The following is a 24,573-nucleotide window of genomic DNA, read 5'->3' as shown; positions in this document are numbered from 1 at the left end:
CCTCCTGTCCTCCATATACTGTGGCTTCCTGATAAATCCCTGTGGGCTGCGCAGCCCTGACAGATAGTTCTGGTGTCCTGGCGTAAAACATTGCACCAAAACCTGAGTCTCAACGGGCGCAGGTAATAGATGTGCGCAGGCGCGGGGCAGGGACGTTCTATGCTCACCTCGCTCCATCACACCACATATCTTAGTATGGAATGGGCTTTATAGGGTAAATATGTGTAATTCCTGGCCGTATCCCACATTTCAGGTGCACAAGTCCTGATACACCCCCCTTTGTGCTTTAGGTAAATCATTTTCTTCATATTCACACGATGTAGTGATGAAAATCGCAGGAACTATTGGCCTGCACTGCCACCTAGTGGAGGAGTGAATTTATTGCAGCCTCTAGAAGCAATCTGGTTACCCAAAAAATAAAAGGAATCTATCACAAGTTTGAGCTGTGATGTCTCTGTAAGGGATGGGGTGTATGAAACCATAACTACACCATTGTTATATAACTCACCCCTCTAATTTGCCATTTATTAGTACTTACCTCTTTGGCCCATGACAACCGTGTCTTCACAATGCTGTGCTCTGTACTCTGTCCCTATTGTCCCTGGAGATATGTGACTGCAGAACTGTGATATATGAATTTATATTCCAGGATTCTAACATCTTTAAGTGCACTGGGGGCGTGTCCTCACACTGCTGTGCTCTGTGCTCCCTTTATCGTGTTACATACTAACTTCTTCCCTCTGCACTGGATAAAAGCTCCACGAGGCTTCTGGTTGGATATTAAAGCAGAGTAGCAGTGTAATGCACAGAAAAAAATTATTGATAATATTTCCCTTTTAGGATCCATTGACATATTTCAGTTGCCATCAGTATTTTTACCCTTGCAATAGTTTTTCCTCCGGTTATGTTGGTTTGAGGTTATAAAAACTGATGCAAACGGAAAGATGTGATCAGTATAAGATACAGAGGTCACACATTGTACAGGTGGAGGGGTCAGCGGATGATTTGTATTATTATCTCATTTACATTGAATAACATGTAACAATTTGTAGAATTGTGTAATTTGTGTGGGTTGGACGCTATTACAGGGGACTCTTATATTATACTATGACAGGATCAGCAGATCAGGGCTGGACCTGGAGCAAGGAAGAAATTACATTGTATCCTCTAATGTGAGATTCCCAGTTTGGGGTGGAGGGAAGACTCTGATGTGATATAATCATCATTCGGGTGAGTGACCCCCAATCCAGTGACATCAGGTCAGGACTCCGGGTGTCTTTGGGCAGTGGTTACAGGATGACGCAGCAGCACTGTTTAGGGTAATCGCCACAATAAGCTTTGTTCTCCAATCCGTAGACATAATAGTGGCCCTGGTTCCCTCCCCAGGTGTAATGCACCTTGTGGAGCAGCAGACTCTCCACTGTGTGACTCTACAAGAGAAAGAAGGATTGAATGAATGAACAATTATTATAGAGAACTTCCCCGCACAGAGTTTACCAACTTTTTTGTGGTGCACCTTTAACATAGGGCGTGCAACAGACTTTGCATGTTAAATCAGGCGCCCATCCAGACTGTGAATCGCAACGTCCCCTAATTTGTGTCGCATGGAGACTAGTGCCGCTGCGCCACAAGATGGCCGCGTGTGACACATTTGTGGTGCAGACACTTCTTATACCCGTGCCAGAAGTTTACACCTAAAAGAACGTGCAAAGTCGGTCATATAACTGTTGCAAAGCCCTTAGTAAATGAGCCCCATTGTATACTACACATTGATGATGCACAAAACGTACAAAAAACGTTTTTTTCACTCCCCGAGAAGAGCTCATGTACATATGCAGGAAGCGAAAACACAAGAGAAGGTGACATTGAGGGACAAAAAATGACTGTAGACACTTAGGATACACCCGAGGGGGTCACTTCTAGAAAATACTGGTAACATATCAATAAGATCACACATCAGGATGACAATATTCTGATTGGTTACCTGTCTCACGATGCGAGAATTATTGGACAGCGCGGCGTGCTGATTGATGGCCTCCTGAGACGTCTCTTCAAAGAAGCCATCACAGATGGAGGTGATCGGCTGCACCTACGAGCAGGGACACGTGTTAATAAAAATCCAAGGAATTGGGGCGTTTACCCACAAGCGGAACAATGTATCAGCTAAGGAGGATTTGTACTGCATCGTGGGGGGGTACATGCCCCATGTTCTTCCCGGGATTTTCTTCCGTGACTCTGTTGGACTCAGATGTCCAGTCTAATCTGCGTCGTGCCCCCTACTAGATCTTTGATCCTATTTCTTTCCCAGTGCTTCCCCTGTGATATGTAAAGGATATGGGAAGCTACAGGATGGAGCCGCACTCACCTCTGTATCCTCATCCGAGAAGAGGGTTTGCCCCGAAACTTTCTGAAAACGATCATAAGGAAATTCTGATTCATCATGGAATAACTGCACATACTGCTCCAGGTTTCTCCTGTGGAAAATAAAAACCTCAGTGTTTTTTGTGCCTTCTTCCTGCGCCCCCTGTGGCTCTTGCCCTTTGTGATGAAGGAGGTGAAATGTGCAGCATTTCTTCTATGGACTCAGGATCATCCATATCAGCTAAATACGTGCAGATTTACCCTTAATGCTTGTCCACATTCTCAAGAATTTCTTATCCAAAGTATCTACGGTATCTACTTCTCCAAGGACTGGACCTGATGGCATATAGGTGGCATACGGACACTGATACGGCTGATGCCCTGATGCATTGGAGCTCGTGTTCTTACCATATTACTTTCAGTTGTTGGTAGGTAACGATCTTCCCCTGCCCGATGCAGGTTGTACACATGATTTTCCCAGTGCTGTGGCAGGCATAGCAGCTGCAGGAGGAGAGATATGGGGTCAGGTCTATTTTACAAGTGCACATCATGTAGCGAGGTATAGGGGGTAATATATAGGAAGGTGGTCTGACCTGCAGTGTAAAGCACAGGGGAAAGACACAACCAAAGCCTGAGCCTATGACCAGGCAGGAGGGCGAGAAGTAACAGCCAATAGGGAATTAAACATGTTTTATACACTTACATGAATTTGGTAAAGTTAATTCTTTGCGTCTTCTGCTCAAGGCACAACCAAAGCTGCAACTACAATTCTATAATGCTACAGTGCTGCAATGTAAGGTTGCAGAGAGCTGATATGTTAATGTCTTGATTAACAAATGATGTACCAGGTGTCATGGTGCCGGCGCTGCGGTTCGGTTGTCAGACAGGGAGTCCTTGCATCATATTAATGTATCATGCAAGGACTCCCATCCCCTGCACTGTGCTCGGCATCAGAACAGCACATGGACCCCCTTTCCACGGGTTGAACTATTTTCTGTGCAGGGGCTCAAGGGAAATATGATTGCTACTTGGTTATTAGGGATGTGACTGCGGAGAAACACTTACTTTGTGGTTCCTTCTCCATTACAAGTATGACAGAAGCCCTGAAAGTTTTCACCAGTTCCGAAGCAAAGTTGACAATCTTTCTGGAGACAAAGCAGAAAACAGAAAGTTTCAGCAGAAAACGTAAGTCTGCAATACATCCCGCCAGAATACAGACGTATATACAGAACAGAAAAAACCACAGGGTCCTGTGCATGAGGCCTTATACTGCTGCAGTGCAGGGATGTTCTTACTGATTGTAGATGATTATGCAGCAATACTTGGAAAGTCCAGAGAGGAATATTGGAATTTACTGCTTCCTTCTTAAAGATCTTGAAGATCCTGTCTCTGTATAATTCTCAGCTCCATAAGGTGCTTCTTTCAGTGAGTAGCATGCACTAATACCTGGATTGTAAAGGTGCTCCTGTCAGTGAGTAGCATGCACTAATACCTGGATTGTAAAGGTGCTCCTGTCAGTGAATAGGATGCACTAATACCTGGATTGTAAAGGTGCTCCTGTCAGTGAATAGCATGCACTAATACCTGGATTGTAAAGGTGCTCCTGTCAGTGAGTAGCATGCACTAATACCTGGATCGTAAAGGTGCTCCTGTCAGTAAATAGAATGCACTAATATCTGGATTGTAAAGGTGCTCCTGTCAGTAAATAGAATGCACTAATACCTGGATTGTAAAGGCGCTCCTGTCAGTGAATACAATGCACTAATATCTGGATTGTAAAGGTGCTTCTGTCAGTGAATAGTGTGCACTAATCCAGGAACTTCAACTTGCAATTTTTGAATTACGCATTCCTGAATCTTTTACTTGAAATTGTGACTTTCTGTATTCCCTGAACTTGAATTTTTGACAATCCAAAATTTGAAACACATTGGGGGGGATTTATCAATGTGTCCCAGGTTCCGTCAGTTTAGTGGAGGAAAACCCTAGTCATTTTCTGTGCCAGATTTATCACTGTGTTAATTAATTTGGTGCAGGATAAAACTGTCCATTTCCAGTTTAAACCTACTTTAAAGTGGTCTAAACTCTGTGCCACGAATCATTCAAATAGGCCTCGCCCCTTCTAGACCAAGCTACGCCCCTTTCCCAAAGGCCACGCCCCCTCAGTCGGATATGTCGGAAAATGTCTAAAAACAGGTCTCAAAAGCCTTGATAAATGTGGTGTAAGGCTTTTCACACTGGGGCACATTTACTAACCCATCCCGTTGACGCCGCCGATGCGGAATGTCCAACGAGGATTCGGAGCTGCTGTGATTCACGTCCAATTTTCTGCATGTGTCGCTTCCCCGCTCAAGTCCGAGTTCACCTTCTTCTTCCCGGTGCATGTGACTGCTGATCTTGCGACACAATTTGTTTTTTTAAATTCCGCGGTTTGTCTGAATCAGTCGGGTTGTCCTACGTCCACCCTCCCGATTTGTGTTGCATGCAAGCTGGCGCCGATGCACCACAATCTGTTTGCGTGCGCCAAAAACCCCTGTGCAATTCAGGGCAAAAGGGAAAAAAGTCGGGGAACCCGACGAAAATACGGTGTTCGGACCCTTAGTAAATGTGCCCCACTGTGTTTTAGGCGCAAAACATCCCCCCTATTGAGAGGAAGGGTGTCTGGCAGCTTTTCTTTAAAGTTTTTGTTTTTTTAGGTATTTTCCTTGGGACGTTTGGGCAGAGCGACTGCACTTTTATTCCACCATTTCTCAGCCCTCAAGCCCTTATACCTCCAATTGACATTTTGGGTGTTAAAATCTGGGTCCCCATTGACCTCAAAGGATTTCATTTTGGGGTTAAAGTTCGGCCCAAAGTCCGGGTCCTGAATGAAATATTTTAGTGAAATTCGGATGAAGCTGAATTTCCACCAACCTGCTCATCTCTAATGAGGATATAATGCCCTGGTAGTGATTGGTTGTGTAAAGCGCAGTGTCACATGATACTAACATGTTCATATAATTATTAGTGATTACATCACGTTTCGCCCCTTCATTATCTGCCACTTACCGTTCCGTTTCCATCACACAGTACACAGCGTACCCGTCCGGATCCCCCGCATTTCGGGCACCTCTGCAGAAAACAGAATCTGGGTAAGTTGACCAGGTCATGGAGGAGAATAGGGGATAAGATGCCCCCGGTGCTGGAGGCGCCAGAGAGACTTAAGACCAGGGGCAGAATAACACATCGGCTCCGTGTGTACATGCATCTAGTACAGGGGCGGGCAGTGAATTTTCCCATAGGATTGTTGTTAGTAGCAGCAGGACTGTGATATATAGATTTATATTCCAGTATAAATTATATCTAGTACAGGGGTGGGCAGTGAATTTTCCCATTGAAATGGTATTAGAGGGTGGGACAAATATACTTAGCTCAGTTCTAGTCAATACCTAATGCCCCCTCGTATAACTCCCTTTCATAATGCCCCATTATTACCCTCCTTCATAATGCCCCCTTATTACCCCCCTTCATAATGCCCCATTATTACCCCCCTTCATAATGCCCCCTCTTATTACCCCCCTTCATAATGCCCCCTCTTATTACCCCCCTTCATAATGCCCCATTATTACCCCCCTTCATAATGCCCCCTCTTATTACCCCCCTTCATAATGCCCCCTCTTATTACCCTCCTTCATAATGCCCCCTTATTACGCCCTCATTCATAGTGCCCCCTCTCATTATGGCCCCATGTATAGTGCCACATCTCATTTTCCCCCGATTCCATTCTTCTTATGGCAGTTTAAGTAAAACAAGAAAAGATAAGACAATGCTCCCCTTCCCCGTGGTCTGCTCTCCCCGATCTTCTCTACTGCAGTAAAGCGCAGTGAAGTCATGGTGCTGCTAGCGCTTGGTGCTGTGCATGGTGGCGGAGCAGGGAGGCATCACTGCACATGCAGTCAGCGGCTGCTGCGGGCCCCGCTCTGCCAGGTAAGTATCTATGACCGGCCCCGTGACCACCTGACCCCATTGTAGCAGGGGACATATGATGCTTTGTTTCTTTATGATGACATGTTCTCACCTCCACCTCTGATGTGCGAGGGACGATGACTTTGACCTTATTGTCCACAAACCACTCAGGACAGTTCACCTTCACGTCCCATTTTCTAGGAGCAGGACCATTGGAGGGACCATCCAATTCTTCACCTGGGAGCAGATATAAGGGTGGATAAGGGCAGGACCTCTCTCTGTGTATTATACCTCATATACCACTATATACACCTGATAAACTCTTAGGATTCCATTAGCTTTTTACAAGAGTGAACTTCATGGCTCCATTGATTGAACCTCGACAGTGCAGAAAGCGGAGAATCCTCATAAATTCCTTTAGTGAATGGTCTCTGCGACTACTCCAGGTGCAATTCTCACATTGTGGGATTATAGGCTGTTAATCTGTGTAACTCATTCTGTTAAATTCTAATCCTGATTCCTGCTATTTGCTTTTATAAACCTGTTATAAATTTACAAACTCAATGAACATCCGTGTGATGGAACAACAGGTCGTGTGCAGGGACCATCGTCGTATCAAGATTGAAACTAACGACATGTAAAACCCTTCTACATTATCCTTGAAACTACCTCCTCAGACATTCAGCGATTTGGACACAGGGTGGAGCAGGAACCGTGCTATAATTTTTAGTGAGATGTAAGCTTGTGGTGTAGAGGGTTAATGATTTGGTGCACAAAAGAAAAGGTTTTGTGTATGTTGTTAGTAGCAGCAGGACTGTGATTTATGGATTTATACATTATTCCAGGATTGGAACAGGGATGTGTGCTCACACTGCTGTGCTCTGTGCTCTCTGCAGCCAGTGTTATGTATTCCCCCTGGAGAGATGTGTAATCAGACCTCACACTGCTGTGCTCTGTGCTCTCTGCAGCCAGTGTTATGTATTGTCCATGGAGATGTGTAATCAGACCTCACACTGCTGTGCTCTGTACTCTCTGAAGCCAGTGGTATGTATTGTCCCTGGAGAGATGTGTAATCAGACCTCACACTACTGTGCTCTGTGCTCTCTGCAGCCAATGCTATGTATTGTCCCTGGAGAGATGTGTAATCAGACCTCACACTGCTGTGCTCTGTGCTCTCTGCAGCCAGTGTTATGTACTGTCCCTGGAGAGATGTGTAATCAGACCTCACACTGCTGTTCTCTGTGCTCTCTGCAGCCAGTGTTATGTACTGCTCCAGGAGAGATGTGTAATCAGACCTCACACTGCTGTGCTCTGTGCTCTCTGCAGCCAGTGTTATGTATTGTCCCTGGAGAGATGTGTAATCAGACCTCACACTGCTGTGCTCTGTGCTCTCTGCAGCCAGTGTTATGCACTGTCCCTGGAGAGATGTGTAATCAGACTTCACACTGCTGTGCTCTGTGCTCTCTGCAGCCAGTGTTATGTATTGTCCCTGGAGAGATGTTTAATCAGACCTCACACTGCTGTGCTCTGTGCTCTCTGCAGCCAGTGTTATGCACTGTCCCTGGAGAGATGTGTAATCAGACCTCACACTGCTGTCCTCTGTGCTCTCTGCAGCCAGTGTTATGTATTGTCCCTGGAGAGATGTGTAATCAGACCTCACACTGCTGTGCTCTGTGCTCTCTGCAGCCAGTGTTATGTATTGTCCCTGGAGAGATGTGTAATCAGACCTCACACTGCTGTGCTCTGTGCTCTCTGCAGCCAGTGTTATGCACTGTCCCTGGAGAGATGTGTAATCAGACCTCACACTGCTGTGCTCTGTGCTCTCTGCAGCCAGTGTTATGTATTGTCCCTGGAGATGTGTAATCAGACCTCACACTGCTGTGCTCTGTGCTCTCTGCAGCCAGTGTTATGTATTGTCCCTGGAGAGATGTGTAATCAGACCTCACACTGCTGTGCTCTGTACTCTCTGAAGCCAGTGGTATGTATTGTCCCTGGAGAGATGTGTAATCAGACCTCACACTACTGTGCTCTGTGCTCTCTGCAGCCAATGCTATGTATTGTCCCTGGAGAGATGTGTAATTATACCTCACACTGCTGTGCTCTGTGCTCTCTGCAGCCAGTGTTATGTACTGTCCCTGGAGAGATGTGTAATCAGACCTCACACTGCTGTTCTCTGTGCTCTCTGCAGCCAGTGTTATGTACTGCTCCTGGAGAGATGTGTAATCAGACCTCACACTGCTGTGCTCTGTGCTCTCTGCAGCCAGTGTTATGTATTGTCCCTGGAGAGATGTGTAATCAGACCTCACACTGCTGTGCTCTGTGCTCTCTGCAGCCAGTGTTATGCACTGTCCCTGGAGAGATGTGTAATCAGACCTCACACTGCTGTGCTCTGTGCTCTTTGCAGCCAGTGTTATGTATTGTCCCTGGAGAGATGTGTAATCAGACCTCACACTGCTGTGCTCTGTGCTCTCTGCAGCCAGTGTTATGCACTGTCCCTGGAGAGATGTGTAATCAGACCTCACACTGCTGTCTTCTGTGCTCTCAGCAGCCAGTGTTATGTATTGTCTCTGGGGAGATGTGTAATCAGACCTCACACTGCTGTGCTCTGTGCTCTCTGCAGCCAGTGTTATGTACTGTCCCTGGAGAGATGTGTAATCAGACCTCACACTGCTGTGCTCTGTGCTCTTTGCAGCCAGTGTTATGTATTGTCCCTGGAGAGATGTGTAATCAGACCTCACACTGCTGTGCTCTGTGCTCTCTGCAGCCAGTGTTATGCACTGTCCCTGGAGAGATGTGTAATCAGACCTCACACTGCTGTCTTCTGTGCTCTCAGCAGCCAGTGTTATGTATTGTCTCTGGGGAGATGTGTAATCAGACCTCACACTGCTGTGCTCTGTGCTCTCTGCAGCCAGTGTTATGTACTGTCCCTGGAGAGATGTGTAATCAGACCTCACACTGCTGTGCTCTGTGCTCTCTGCAGCCAGTGTTATGTATTGTCGCTGGAGAGATGTGTAATCAGACCTCACACTGCTGTGCTCTGTGCTCTCTGCAGCCAATGCTATGTATTGTCCCTGGAGAGATGTGTAATCAGACCTCACACTGCTGTGCTCTGTGCTCTCTGCAGCCAGTGTTATGTATTGTCCCTGGAGAAATGTGTAATCAGACCTCTGTGTATGTTGGTAGTAGCAGCAGGACTGTGATATATGGATTTATATTCCAGGATTGGAACAGGGATGTGTCCTCACACTGCTTTGCGCTGTACTCTCTGCAGCCAGTGATATGTATTATCCCTGGAGAGATGTGTAATCAGACCTTTGTGTATGTTGTTAGTGGCAGCAGGACTGTGATATATGGATTTATATTCCAGGATTGAAACAGGGATGTGTCCTCACACTGCTGTGCTCTGTGCTCTCTGCAGCCAGTGTTATGTATTGTCCCTGGAGAGATGTGTGATCAGACCTCACACTGCTGTGCTCTGTGCTCTCTGCAGCCAGTGTTATGTATTGTCCCTGGAGAGATGTGTAATCAGACCTCACACTGCTGTGTTCTGTGCTCTCTGCAGCCAGTGCTATGTATTGGCCCTGGAGAGATGTGTAATCATACCTTACACTACTGTGCTCTGTGCTCTCTGCAGACAGCGTTATGTATTGGCCCTGGAGAGATGTGTGATCAGACCTCACACTGCTGTGCTCTGTGCTCTCTGCAGCCAGTGTTATGTATTGTCCCTGGAGAGATGTGTAATCAGACCTCACACTGCTGTGCTCTGTGCTCTCTGCAGCCAGTGTTATGTATTGTCCCTGGGGGGATGTGTGATCAGACCTCACACTGCTGTGCTCTGTGCTCTCTGCAGCCAGTGTTATGTATTGTCCCTGGAGAGATGTGTAATCAGACCTCACACTGCTGTGCTCTGTGCTCTCTGCAGCCAGTGTTATGTAGTGTCCCTGGAGAGATGTGTAATCAGACCTCACACTGCTGTGCTCTGTGCTCCCTGCAGCCAGTGTTATGTATTGTCCCTGGAGAGATGTGTAGTCAGACCTCACACTGCTGTGCTCTGTGCTCTCTGCAGCCCGTGTTATGTATTGTCCCTGGAGAGATGTGTAATCAGACCTCACACTGCTGTGCTCTGTGCTCTCTGCAGCCCGTGTTATGTATTGTCCCTGGAGAGATGTGTAATCAGACCTCACACTGCTGTGCTCTGTGCTCTCTGCAGCCAGTGTTATGTATTGTTCCTGGAGAGATGTGTAATCAGACCTCACAATGCTGTGCTCTGTGCTCTCTGCAGCCAGTGTTATGTATTGTCCCTGGAGAGATGTGTAATCAGACCTCACACTGCTGTGCTCTATGCTCTCTGCTGCCAGTGTTATGTATTGTCCCTGGAGAGATGTTTAATCAGACCTCACACTGCTGTGCTCTGTGCTCTCTGCAGCCAGTGTTATGTATTGTCCCTGGAGAGATGTGTGATCAGACCTCACACTGCTGTGCTCTGTGCTCCCTGCAGCCAGTGTTATGTATTGTCCATGGAGAGATGTGTAATCAGACCTCACACTGCTGTGCTCTGTGCTCTCTGCAGCCAGTGCTATGTATTGTTCCTGGAGAGATGTGTAATCAGACCTCACACTGCTGTGCTCTGTGCTCTCTGCAGCCAGTGTTATGTATTATCCCTGGAGAGATGTGTAATCAGACCTTTGTGTATGTTGATAGTAGAAGCAGGACTGTGATATATAGATTTATATTCCAGGATTGTATCATCTCCAAGTGCACTGTGGGTGTGTCCTCATACTGCTGTGCTCTATGCTCTCTGCAGCCAGTGTTATGTATTGTCCCTGCAGAGATGTGTAATCAGACCATTGTGTATGGTGTTAGTAGCAGCAGGACTGTGATATATGGTTTTAGATTTCAGGATTGTAGCTTCTCCAAGTGCACTGGGGGCGTGTCCTCACACTGCTGTGAATTTAAGCCACTCCCTTCTGCCCTGAGTGAAACCTGTAACAGTTGGAGGAGCAGCTCAGTGCAGAGGGATTAGAGCACAGCAGGGTGAGGACTTACCCCTAACACAACAAAGCCCTTTTCCATGACTCCTTATTCTTGCCGGACGATCTCTGGCTCTGTGTAAGTGCTGCATAATAAAGCGTGATTATTCTTATTAAATAACGAGGCGTCTCTTACCTTTATAAGGTCTGGATTTGGGTTTCAGTGTCCGCTCCTCAATGAACGTCGCTAAGCAATACTGTAATATAAATAACAAATCAGCTCACGGATGACACATATTACACTGGGCTGCACTGTGATTTATGGAGTGCTGTGTCCTCACACTGCTGTGCTCTGTGCTCTCTGGAATCTTATAGCAGTTGCTTGGAACTGAAAGATCTGCCGACAAGCTAAGAGGACTTTCCCCCATTGACGTTGAGTTAAATCCCTGGGGGTCTGTGCCAAAAAGTTGTACCCAAAACTTGACAGAGGGTAACATTAGATGTATTAACCCCTAGGCGCACCAGGACGTTATAGTACGTCCCCGGGGCTAGATACTTAGCGCACGGGGACGTTCTATAACGTCCTGCTTCTGGCACCGGCTCACGAACGGAGCCGGTACCAGAAGCAGCGGCTGTCAGCTGTCTAGTACAGCTGACAGCCTGCGCTAACACCCGCGATCGGAGCCGGCTCCGATCGCGGGTGTTAACCCCTTACACGCCGCGGTCAAACATGACCGCGGCGTGTAAGGGTGTAAGCGCTGTGGATCGGATCCCCCGTGCCGCTTACCGGGGGATCCGATCCTCTGCCGGGCAGCTCCGAGGACTGGCATGTGCCCCGGAGCTGCCCGGTCTCCATGGCAGCCAGACCCCTTCCGGGTCTGACTGTAAACTGTCTGAGCATGCGCAAGCTTGCTCAGACAGTTTACACTGCTCTACAATAAAATAGTATTGTAGAGCAGTGTATTGAACTTAAACCAGTGATCAGAGCATCAGAGAATCAGAGCATCAGAGAATCAGAGCATCACTGGTTTAAGTTCAAGTATGTAGAAGTAAAATTATGCAAAAACAGTTAACACTACACATTATAATAAATAAAAAATAAATACATAAAAATATAAGCCCCTAAAATGTCACTTTCCCATAAAAACACTTAATAAAGTATAAAAAACATAAAAACACAAAAAACCCCCGCATGTTTGGTATTGCCGCGTCCGTAACAATCTGCATAATAAAACAGAATCATTACTGGACCCGCACGGTAAACGCCGGAGGAAAAAAACGCAAAAAACGTTCCGAAAAAAGATAATTTTTAATTAATACCCTATAAAAAATGCTCTAAAAAGTGATTTAAAAAATGTTATGCACTCCAAAATAAGCCCACTAAAAAGAACAACTGTTCTCGCAAAAAATAAGCCCCTAACAAGATTTATCTGCCAAAAAATAAAAAAGTTATGCATATAAAAAGATGGTGATGCTAAAATGAATAAGATTTTCTCCAAATTAGTTTTTATTCAGTACAATTGAATAAAATACACAAAACCCCCACATATTTGGTATCCCTGCGTCCGTAACAATCTGTATAATAAAACAGAATCGTTATTAGATCCGCAAAGTGAACCCCGTAAAAAACAACCTAAAAAAACTCTCTCTGATAAAGATGATTTTTTATTAATGCCCTTTAAAAATGCTCTAAAAAAGTGATTTTAAAAAGTTACGCAATCTAAAATAAGACCACTAAAAAGAGCTATCATTCTTGCAAAAAATAAGCCCTTAAACAGATTTTTGAGGTGAAAAATAAAAAAGTTATGCATATGTAAGTCGGTGATGCTAAAATTAACAACAATTTTGCCAAATTACTTTTTATTCAGTAAAAATGGGAAAAAATAAAAAAATATATATAAATGAAGTATTTTCATAAACGTGGCGACCCAAAGAATAAAAATAATATACTATTTTCATGGTATGGTTAACGGCCAAAAAAAAAAACACATAAAAATTTTCCTAAAAATTGATGATTTTCATTTCCTCCACCAACAAAGAGTTAATTAAATCTCACCAATTAGCTATAGATGCCCCAAAATTATGTATTAGAAAAGTGCATCTCATGTGGCAAAAGAAATAAGCCCCTATAGGTCCACATTAAAAAAAAGAAAAAAATTATAGCCTGTACAATGTGACAGCAAATCTGCTCCGGATGGCGCCTCCTTCCCTTCTATGCCCGGCCGTGCGCCCATACAGCAGGTTACCACCACATATAGGGTATCGGTGTACTCGGGAGAAATTGCGTATCAAACTTTGTGGAGCCTTTTTTCATTTTATCCATTACAAATGTTTAATTTTCCACCCAAAATGAGTGTATTGTGAAAAAATATTACAATTTGCAGACTCCACCTCCATTTTGTTTTAACCCCTATAAAACACGTAAAGGGTTAACAAACTTCTTAAAAGTGGTTTTTCATACGTTGAGGGGTGTAGTTTCCACAACGGGGTAATTTACGAGTCTCGCTATTATTTAGGCCTCTCAGTGTCAATTAGAAACTGTGCAGGTCCATCTAAATACAGGTTTTGGTGATTTTACAAAAAATGTGAAAAATGGCTCCCAAATTCTGAGCCTCATAACATTCTAGTAAAATATGTGGAATCTGAAAAAACCATGCCAACATAAAGCAGACATTTGGGAAATGTAAGTTATGAATTTATTTGGGTGCTATGACTATCTGCATCAAAAGTAGAGAATTTAGAACGTTGAAAATAAAGAATTTTTCAACATTTTTGCCAAATTTTGTTTTTTTTCATAACTAAACGCAAAAGATTTCATCCAAATTTTTAAACTAATTTGAAGTACAATGTGTCACGAGAAAACAATCTCAAAATCCCCTGGATATCTCACAGCGTTCCAAAGCTATAACCACTTATAGTGACACAGGCCAGATTTGAAAAATGGGGCCGCGTCCTTTAGGCCAAAAGATGCTGAGTCCCGTAGGGGTTAAAGGGAACCTGTCAGCACATTTGCACATATACAGGCAGTGACAGGTTCCTATAGAGATCTATTCACTAAAACCTTTTATCTTCTATTACCTGGCATTAGGTGGGGGCGTGTCCTGATTGGCAGCCCCTCCCATCTACTCCTCCCCAGGCCCCTCCCATCTAGCCCTCCCTGGCCCCTCCCATCTTATGCCCCCATACTTACTTATGCCTTGCTACCCCTTACCTTACATGGTATAATGTGCCCCCCCAGAAAAGCCCCCTCTCAATAAACACCCCCAGGCCCCTCACACAGTATACTGCCCCCCACTGGCCACCGTGCACCTCCTTGTATACCCTGGGGATGGGGACCTGGTGTTAGGAGACGCTGCGCTGCGTGTAATTGGGGACGGGTCGTACCCGGTAGGAATCCAGAGGCTCAATGTTATCGATCGTCATTTCTTCTGCAGGGGATGAGCTGTAACAGCAATGCTTCTCCGCGTATTCCAGGAAGGATTGTCTGGCCTCATCCACCGAGAGGTGCGGAGACCTGCACCCAGAGAGACAGATATTACTGCATGTATCACCATCAGCTGTGTATCTAATCCCATCATGTGTGATACTGCCTGCTGAGCTGTGTATCTAATCCCATCATGTGTGATACTGACTGCTGAGCTGTGTATCTAATCCTATCATGTGTGATACTGCCTGCTGAGCTGTGTATCTAATCATATCTAGTGTGATACTGTCTGCTGAGCTGTGTATCTAATCCTATCCTGTGTGATACTGTCTGCTGAGCTGTGTATCTAATCCTATCCTGTGTGATACTGTCTGCTGAGCTGTGTATCTAATCCTATCCTGTGTGATACTGTCTGCTGAGCTGTGTATCTAATCCTATCCTGTGTGATACTGTCTGCTGAGTTGTGTATCAAATCCTATCCTGTGTGATACTGTCTGCTGAGCTGTGTATCTAATCTTATTCTGTGTGATACTGCCTGCTGAGCTGTGTATCTAATCCTATCATGTGTGATACTGTCTGCTGAGCTGTGTATCTAATCCTATCCTGTGTGATACTGTCTGCTGAGCTGTGTATCTAATCCCATCATGTGTGATACTGACTGCTGAGCTGTGTATCTAATCCTATCCTGTGTGATACTGTCTGCTGAGCTGTGTATCTAATCCTATAATGTGTGATACTGTCTGAGCTGTGTATCTAATCCCATCCTGTGTGATACTGTCTGCTGAGCTGTGTATCTAATCCCATCCTGTGTGATACTGTCTGCTGAGCTGTGTATCTAATCCTATCATGTGTGATACTGTCTGCTAAGCTGTGTATCTAATCCTATCATGTGTGATACTGACTGCTGAGCTGTGTATCTAATCCCATCACGTGTGATACAGTCTGCTGAGCTGTGTATCTAATCCTATCATGTGTGATACTGTCTGCTGAGCTGTGTATCTAATCCTATCCTGTGTGATACTGTCTGCTGAGCTGTGTATCTAATCCCATCACGTGTGATACAGTCTGCTGAGCTGTGTATCTAATCCTATCCTGTGTGATACTGTCTGCTGAGCTGTGTATCTAATCCTATCTAGTGTGATACTGTCTGCTGAGCTGTGTATCTAATCCTATCCTGTGTGCTGTCTGTTGAGCTGTGTATCTAATCCTATCATGTGTGATACTGCCTGCTGAGTTGTGTATCTAATCCTATCCTGTGTGATACTGTCTGCTGAGCTGTGTATCTAATCTTATTCTGTGTGATACTGCCTGCTGAGCTGTGTATCTAATCCTATCATGTGTGATACTGTCTGCTGAGCTGTGTATCTAATCCTATCCTGTGTGATACTGTCTGCTGAGCTGTGTATCTAATCCCATCATGTGTGATACTGCCTGCTGAGCTGTGTATCTAATCCTATCCTGTGTGATACTGTCTGCTGAGCTGTGTATCTAATCCTATAATGTGTGATACTGTCTGAGCTGTGTATCTAATCCCATCCTGTGTGATACTGTCTGCTGAGCTGTGTATCTAATCCTATCATGTGTGATACTGTCTGCTGAGCTGTGTATCTAATCCTATCATGTGTGATACTGACTGCTGAGCTGTGTATCTAATCCTATCCTGTGTGATACTGACTGCTGAGCTGTGTATCTAATCCCATCACGTGTGATACAGTCTGCTGAGCTGTGTATCTAATCCTATCCTGTGTGATACTGTCTGCTGAGCTGTGTATCTAATCCTATCCTGTGTGATACTGTCTGCTGAGCTGTGTATCTAATCCCATCATGTGTGATACTGACTGCTGAGCTGTGTATCTAATCCTATCCTGTGTGATACTGTCTGCTGAGCTGTGTATCTAATCCTATAATGTGTGATACTGTCTGAGCTGTGTATCTAATCCTATCCTGTGTGATACTGTCTGCTGAGCTGTGTATCTAATCCCATCATGTGTGATACTGACTGCTGAGCTGTGTATCTAATCCTATCCTGTGTGCTGTCTGTTGAGCTGTGTATCTAATCCTATCATGTGTGATACTGCCTGCTGAGTTGTGTATCTAATCCTATCCTGTGTGATACTGTCTGCTGAGCTGTGTATCTAATCTTATTCTGTGTGATACTGCCTGCTGAGCTGTGTATCTAATCCTATCATGTGTGATACTGTCTGCTGAGCTGTGTATCTAATCCTATCCTGTGTGATACTGTCTGCTGAGCTGTGTATCTAATCCCATCATGTGTGATACTGCCTGCTGAGCTGTGTATCTAATCCTATCCTGTGTGATACTGTCTGCTGAGCTGTGTATCTAATCCTATAATGTGTGATACTGTCTGAGCTGTGTATCTAATCCCATCCTGTGTGATACTGTCTGCTGAGCTGTGTATCTAATCCTATCATGTGTGATACTGACTGCTGAGCTGTGTATCTAATCCTATCCTGTGTGATACTGACTGCTGAGCTGTGTATCTAATCCCATCACGTGTGATACAGTCTGCTGAGCTGTGTATCTAATCCTATCCTGTGTGATACTGTCTGCTGAGCTGTGTATCTAATCCCATCACGTGTGATACAGTCTGCTGAGCTGTGTATCTAATCCTATCCTGTGTGATACTGCCTGCTGAGCTGTGTTTCTAATCCTATCTAGTGTGATACTGTCTGCTGAGCTGTGTATCTAATCCTATCCGGTGTGCTGTCTGTTGAGCTGTGTATCTAATCCTATCATGTGTGATACTGCCTGCTGAGCTGTGTATCTAATCCTATCATGTGTGATACTGCCTGCTGAGCTGTGTATCTAATCCTATCCTGTGTGATAGTCTGCTGAGCTGTGTATCTAATCCCACCAGGTGTGATACTGTCTGCTGAGCTGTGTATCTAATCCCATCCTGTGTGATACTGTCTGCTGAGCTGTGTATCTAATCCCATCATGTGTGATACTGTCTGCTGAGCTGTGTATCTAATCCTATCATGTGTGATAAAGTCACCTGAGCTGTGTATCTAATCCCATCCTGTGTGATACTGTCTGCTGAGCTGTGTATCTAATCCCATCCTGTGTGATACTGTCTGCTGAGCTGTGTATCTAATCCCATCCTGTGTGATACTGTCTGCTGAGCTGTGTATCTAATCCTATCCTGTGTGATGCAGTCTGCTGAGCTGTGTATCTAATCCTATCATGTGTGATACTGTCTGCTGAGCTGTGTATCTAATCCTATCCTGTGTGATACTGGCTGCTGAGCTGTGTATCTAATCCTATCATGTGTGATACTGTCTGCTGAGCAGTGTATCTAATCCTATCCTGTGTGATACTGTCTGCTGAGTTGTGTATCTAATCCTATCCTGTGTGATACTGTCTGCTGAGCTGTGTATCTAATCTTATTCTGTGTGATACTGCCTGCTGAGCTGTGTATCTAATCCTATCATGTGTGATACTGTCTGCTGAGCTGTGTATCTAATCCTATCCTGTGTGATACTGTCTGCTGAGCTGTGTATCTAATCCCATCACGTGTGATACAGTCTGCTGAGCTGTGTTTCTAATCCTATCTAGTGTGATACTGTCTGCTGAGCTGTGTATCTAATCCCATCATGTGTGATACTGTCTGCTGAGCTGTGTATCTAATCCCACCAGGTGTGATACTGTCTGCTGAGCTGTGTATCTAATCCCATCCTGTGTGATACTGTCTGCTGAGCTGTGTATCTAATCCCATCCTGTGTGATACTGTCTGCTGAGCTGTGTATCTAATCCCATCCTGTGTGATACTGTCTGCTGAGCTGTGTATCTAATCCTATCCTGTGTGATGCAGTCTGCTGAGCTGTGTATCTAATCCTATCATGTGTGATACTGTCTGCTGAGCTGTGTATCTAATCCTATCCTGTGTGATACTGGCTGCTGAGCTGTGTATCTAATCCTATCATGTGTGATACTGGCTGCTGAGCAGTGTATCTAATCCTATCCTGTGTGATACTGTCTGCTGAGTTGTGTATCTAATCCTATCCTGTGTGATACTGTCTGCTGAGCTGTGTATCTAATCTTATTCTGTGTGATACTGCCTGCTGAGCTGTGTATCTAATCCTATCATGTGTGATACTGTCTGCAGAGCTGTGTATCTAATCCTATCCTGTGTGATACTGCCTGCTGAGCTGTGTATCTAATCCTATCCTGTGTGATACTGTCTGCTGAGCTGTGTATCTAATCCTATCCTGTGTGATACTGACTGCTGAGCTGTGTATCTAATCCCATCATGTGTGATACTGACTGCTGAGCTGTGTATCTAATCCTATCCTGTGTGATACTGTCTGCTGAGCTGTGTATCTAATCCTATAATGTGTGATACTGTCTGAGCTGTGTATCTAATCCCATCCTGTGTGATACTGTCTGCTGAGCTGTGTATCTAATCCTATCATGTGTGATACTGTCTGCTGAGCTGTGTATCTAATCCTATCATGTGTGATACTGACTGCTGAGCTGTGTATCTAATCCTATCCTGTGTGATACTGACTGCTGAGCTGTGTATCTAATCCCATCACGTGTGATACAGTCTGCTGAGCTGTGTATCTAATCCTATCCTGTGTGATACTGTCTGCTGAGCTGTGTATCTAATCCCATCACGTGTGATACAGTCTGCTGAGCTGTGTATCTAATCCTATCCTGTGTGATACAGTCTGCTGAGCTGTGTATCTAATCCTATCCTGTGTGATACTGCCTGCTGAGCTGTGTTTCTAATCCTATCCTGTGTGATACAGCCTGCTGAGCTGTGTATCTAATCCTCTCCTGTGTGATACAGCCTGCTGAGCTGTGCATCTAATCCCATCCTGTGTGATACTGTCTGTTGAGCTGTGTATCTAATCCTATCATGTGTGATACTGCCTGCTGAGCTGTGTATCTAATCCTATCATGTGTGATACTGCCTGCTGAGCTGTGTATCTAATCCTATCCTGTGTGATAGTCTGCTGAGCTGTGTATCTAATCCTATCATGTGTGATACTGTCTGCTGAGCTGTGTATCTAATCCTATCCTGTGTGATACTGGCTGCTGAGCTGTGTATCTAATCCTATCATGTGTGATACTGTCTGCTGAGCAGTGTATCTAATCCTATCCTGTGTGATACTGTCTGCTGAGTTGTGTATCTAATCCTATCCTGTGTGATACTGTCTGCTGAGCTGTGTATCTAATCTTATTCTGTGTGATACTGCCTGCTGAGCTGTGTATCTAATCCTATCATGTGTGATACTGTCTGCTGAGCTGTGTATCTAATCCTATCCTGTGTGATACTGTCTGCTGAGCTGTGTATCTAATCCCATCACGTGTGATACAGTCTGCTGAGCTGTGTATCTAATCCTATCCTGTGTGATACTGCCTGCTGAGCTGTGTTTCTAATCCTATCTAGTGTGATACTGTCTGCTGAGCTGTGTATCTAATCCTATCCTGTGTGCTGTCTGTTGAGCTGTGTATCTAATCCTATCATGTGTGATACTGCCTGCTGAGCTGTGTATCTAATCCTATCCTGTGTGATACTGTCTGCTGAGCTGTGTATCTAATCCCATCATGTGTGATACTGTCTGCTGAGCTGTGTATCTAATCCCACCAGGTGTGATACTGTCTGCTGAGCTGTGTATCTAATCCCATCCTGTGTGATACTGTCTGCTGAGCTGTGTATCTAATCCCATCCTGTGTGATACTGTCTGCTGAGCTGTGTATCTAATCCCATCCTGTGTGATACTGTCTGCTGAGCTGTGTATCTAATCCTATCCTGTGTGATGCAGTCTGCTGAGCTGTGTATCTAATCCTATCATGTGTGATACTGTCTGCTGAGCTGTGTATCTAATCCTATCCTGTGTGATACTGGCTGCTGAGCTGTGTATCTAATCCTATCATGTGTGATACTGGCTGCTGAGCAGTGTATCTAATCCTATCCTGTGTGATACTGTCTGCTGAGTTGTGTATCTAATCCTATCCTGTGTGATACTGTCTGCTGAGCTGTGTATCTAATCTTATTCTGTGTGATACTGCCTGCTGAGCTGTGTATCTAATCCTATCATGTGTGATACTGTCTGCTGAGCTGTGTATCTAATCCCATCATGTGTGATACTGACTGCTGAGCTGTGTATCTAATCCTATCCTGTGTGATACTGTCTGCTGAGCTGTGTATCTAATCCTATAATGTGTGATACTGTCTGAGCTGTGTATCTAATCCCATCCTGTGTGATACTGTCTGCTGAGCTGTGTATCTAATCCTATCATGTGTGATACTGTCTGCTGAGCTGTGTATCTAATCCTATCATGTGTGATACTGACTGCTGAGCTGTGTATCTAATCCTATCCTGTGTGATACTGACTGCTGAGCTGTGTATCTAATCCCATCACGTGTGATACAGTCTGCTGAGCTGTGTATCTAATCCTATCCTGTGTGATACTGTCTGCTGAGCTGTGTATCTAATCCCATCACGTGTGATACAGTCTGCTGAGCTGTGTATCTAATCCTATCCTGTGTGATACAGTCTGCTGAGCTGTGTATCTAATCCTATCCTGTGTGATACTGCCTGCTGAGCTGTGTTTCTAATCCTATCCTGTGTGCTGTCTGTTGAGCTGTGTATCTAATCCTATCCTGTGTGATACTGTCTGCTGAGCTGTGTATCTAATCCTATCATGTGTGATACTGCCTGCTGAGCTGTGTATCTAATCCTATCCTGTGTGATAGTCTGCTGAGCTGTGTATCTAATCCCACCAGGTGTGATACTGTCTGCTGAGCTGTGTATCTAATCCCATCCTGTGTGATACTGTCTGCTGAGCTGTGTATCTAATCCCATCATGTGTGATACTGTCTGCTGAGCTGTGTATCTAATCCTATCATGTGTGATAAAGTCACCTGAGCTGTGTATCTAATCCCATCCTGTGTGATACTGTCTGCTGAGCTGTGTATCTAATCCCATCCTGTGTGATACTGTCTGCTGAGCTGTGTATCTAATCCCATCCTGTGTGATACTGTCTGCTGAGCTGTGTATCTAATCCTATCCTGTGTGATGCAGTCTGCTGAGCTGTGTATCTAATCCTATCATGTGTGATACTGTCTGCTGAGCTGTGTATCTAATCCTATCCTGTGTGATACTGGCTGCTGAGCTGTGTATCTAATCCTATCATGTGTGATACTGTCTGCTGAGCTGTGTATCTAATCCTACCCTGGGTGATACTGTCTGCTGAGCTGTGTATCTAATCCTATCCTGTGTGATACAGTCTGCTGAGCCGTGTATTTAATCCTACCCTGTGTGATACTGACTACTGAGCTGTGTATCTAATCCTCTCCTGTGTGATACAGTCTGCTGAGCAGTGTATCTAATCTTGGGTGATACTGTCTGCTGAGCTGTGTATCTAATCCTGGGTGATACTGTCTGCTGAGCTGTGTATCTAATCCTGGGTGATACTGTCTGCTGAGCTGTGTATCTAATCCTGTGTGATACTGTCTGCTGAGCTGTGTATCTAATCCTGGGTGATACTGTCTGCTGAGCTGTGTATCTAATCCTGGGTGATACATTCTGCTGAGCTGTGTATCTAATCCCATCATGTGTGATACTGTCTGCTGAGCTGTGTATCTAATCCTGGGTGATACTGTTTGCTGAGCTGTGTATCTAATCCTGGGTGATACATTCTGCTGAGCTGTGTATCTAATCCTGGGTGATACATTCTGCTGAGCTGTGTATCTAATCCTTGGTGATACTGTCTGCTGAGCTGTGTATCTAATCCTGGGTGATACTGTTTGCTGAGCTGTGTATCTAATCCTGGGTGATACTGTGGTGTCACAGAGTACTTGGCTTTATATAAACTATGACCTTGCTGTAATTGTCACAGGGAAACCCTCAGGAATGGAATCAGGAAATAGTTGAAATATTATTTTCTTGTAACTAAGAAATCCGGTTAATATTCAGTGTAACGGTTTATTTCATAATTAATCATTGATAAGGAGAGAAGATAGGAAATACTTCTGGCACGGAAAGAGAAGAACTTACCCAATAGTATTGTCTTCTTCAGTGGGAGACTCAAAAGTTTCACCTGCGATAAAATGGAAATATAGTCCAGGTAAAAAGATAGATAGGTGATAGATAGATAGATAGATAGATAGATAGATAGATAGATAGATAGATAGATAGATAGATAGGAGATAGATAGGAGATAGATAGATAGGAGATAGATAGATAGATAGATAGGAGATAGATAGATAGATAGATAGATAGATAGATAGATAGATAGATAGATAGATAGATAGATAGATAGATAGGAGATAGATAGGTGATAGATAGATAGATAGATAGGAGATAGATAGGAGATAGATAGATAGATAGGAGATAGATAGATAGATAGGAGATAGATAGGAGATAGATAGATAGATAGATAGATAGGAGATAGATAGATGGATAGGAGATAGATAGATAGATAGGAGATAGATAGATGGATAGGAGATAGATAGATAGATAGATAGATATGAGATAGGAGATAGATAGATAGATAGGAGATAGATAGATAGATAGGAGATAGATAGATAGATAGATAGGAGATAGATAGATAGATAGGAGACAGATAGGAGATAGATAGATATTAAAGCAAAAGCAGCAGCACTCCGGTGATGAATTAAAGCTGGGTGATCTTTATTTCAAGGGTGCAACGTTTCGGTGTGTCCACCTTTTTCAAGCATGCTTGAAAAAGGTGGACACACCGAAACGTTGCACCCTTGAAATAAAGATCACCCAGCTTTAATTCATCACCGGAGTGCTGCTGCTTTTGCTTTAATATATTAAGAATCCTTTGCCACGGATTGCGGATCTTGCACCCGGCTACAGAGGTTGTGCTGCCTTGAATCTCCTTCCTATAGATAGGAGATAGATAGATAGATAGATAGGAGATAGATAGATACATAGGAGATAGATAGATAGGAGATAGATAGATAGATAGATAGATAGATAGATAGATAGGAGATAGATAGATAGGAGATAGATAGATAGATAGATAGATAGATAGATGATAGATAGGAGATAGATAGATAGATAGATAGATAGATAGATAGATAGATAGATAGGAGAGAGATAGATAGGAGATAGATAGGAGATAGATAGATAGGAGATAGATAGATAGGAGATGGATAGATAGGAGATAGATAGATAGGAGATAGATAGATAGGAGATAGATAGATAGATAGATAGGAGATAGATAGATAGGAGATAGATAGGAGATAGATAGATAGATATTTCCTACCAGTATATTCATTTCCATCTCCCTCAGGTGACTCTTCCTCGTATCCAGGGTTATTTTGGCCGTTATCTAGGAGAAGTAAAGTGATGTAAATGCAGGAAATTATCCGTATATAAGGACAATCAATTATGTCTTCAGACATTACATAAGATATAGAAAGGTCTATGGATAACACAACATTGGGCCACATGTATCACTAGTTTTTTTCTGTTGTTTTTGCACAATTTTTGTGAAGCAAAAATAAGCAGCTTTCCCTCATCTATTTTACCAATCCAGATGTTTTGTTGCGCCTAATGATATTCATCCCTTGCGAGTTTTCATTCAGCCATTCAGCAAAAACACTCCAGCCCGAAGGTGGCGTTAACTGAGAAGTAAGCACTGAGCCCCTGTGCAGAGCAGAGCATCCCCAGCAGCAGAGCTCAGCCAGACACTAGTACAGACACTACATACACTGCAGACACTAGTACAGATTATACAGACACTGCAGACACTACAGACACTGTGCAGAGCAGCTCATCCCCAGCAGCAGAGCTCAGCTAGACACTAGTACAGACACTACATACACTGCAGACACTAGTACAGATCATACAGACACTGCAGACACTACAG

General features: G+C 44.2%; 1 protein-coding gene across 1 annotated transcript; it reads right to left on the bottom strand.

Moving 5' to 3' along the window:
* Nucleotides 1-991: 991 nt before the first annotated feature.
* LOC140104702 (protein SSUH2 homolog) lies at nt 992-24,106 on the bottom strand. Its single transcript, XM_072128346.1, has 11 exons — nt 23,968-24,106; nt 22,728-22,770; nt 14,658-14,787; nt 11,470-11,530; nt 6,416-6,540; nt 5,407-5,469; nt 3,427-3,506; nt 2,770-2,862; nt 2,366-2,474; nt 1,985-2,089; nt 992-1,430 (listed from the first exon to the last, which is right to left on the bottom strand). The coding sequence occupies exons 1-11, from the start codon at nt 24,104-24,106 to the stop codon at nt 1,290-1,292; spliced, it is 1,089 nt and encodes a 362-aa protein (XP_071984447.1). The 3' UTR covers nt 992-1,289.
* Nucleotides 24,107-24,573: the final 467 nt, after the last annotated feature.

Source organism: Engystomops pustulosus, chromosome 10 (assembly GCF_040894005.1).
Source record: "Engystomops pustulosus chromosome 10, aEngPut4.maternal, whole genome shotgun sequence".
NCBI lineage: Eukaryota > Metazoa > Chordata > Amphibia > Anura > Leptodactylidae > Engystomops > Engystomops pustulosus.
Note: the sequence above shows the minus strand (reverse complement) of the source record. Positions and strands in the feature narration are given on the sequence as shown.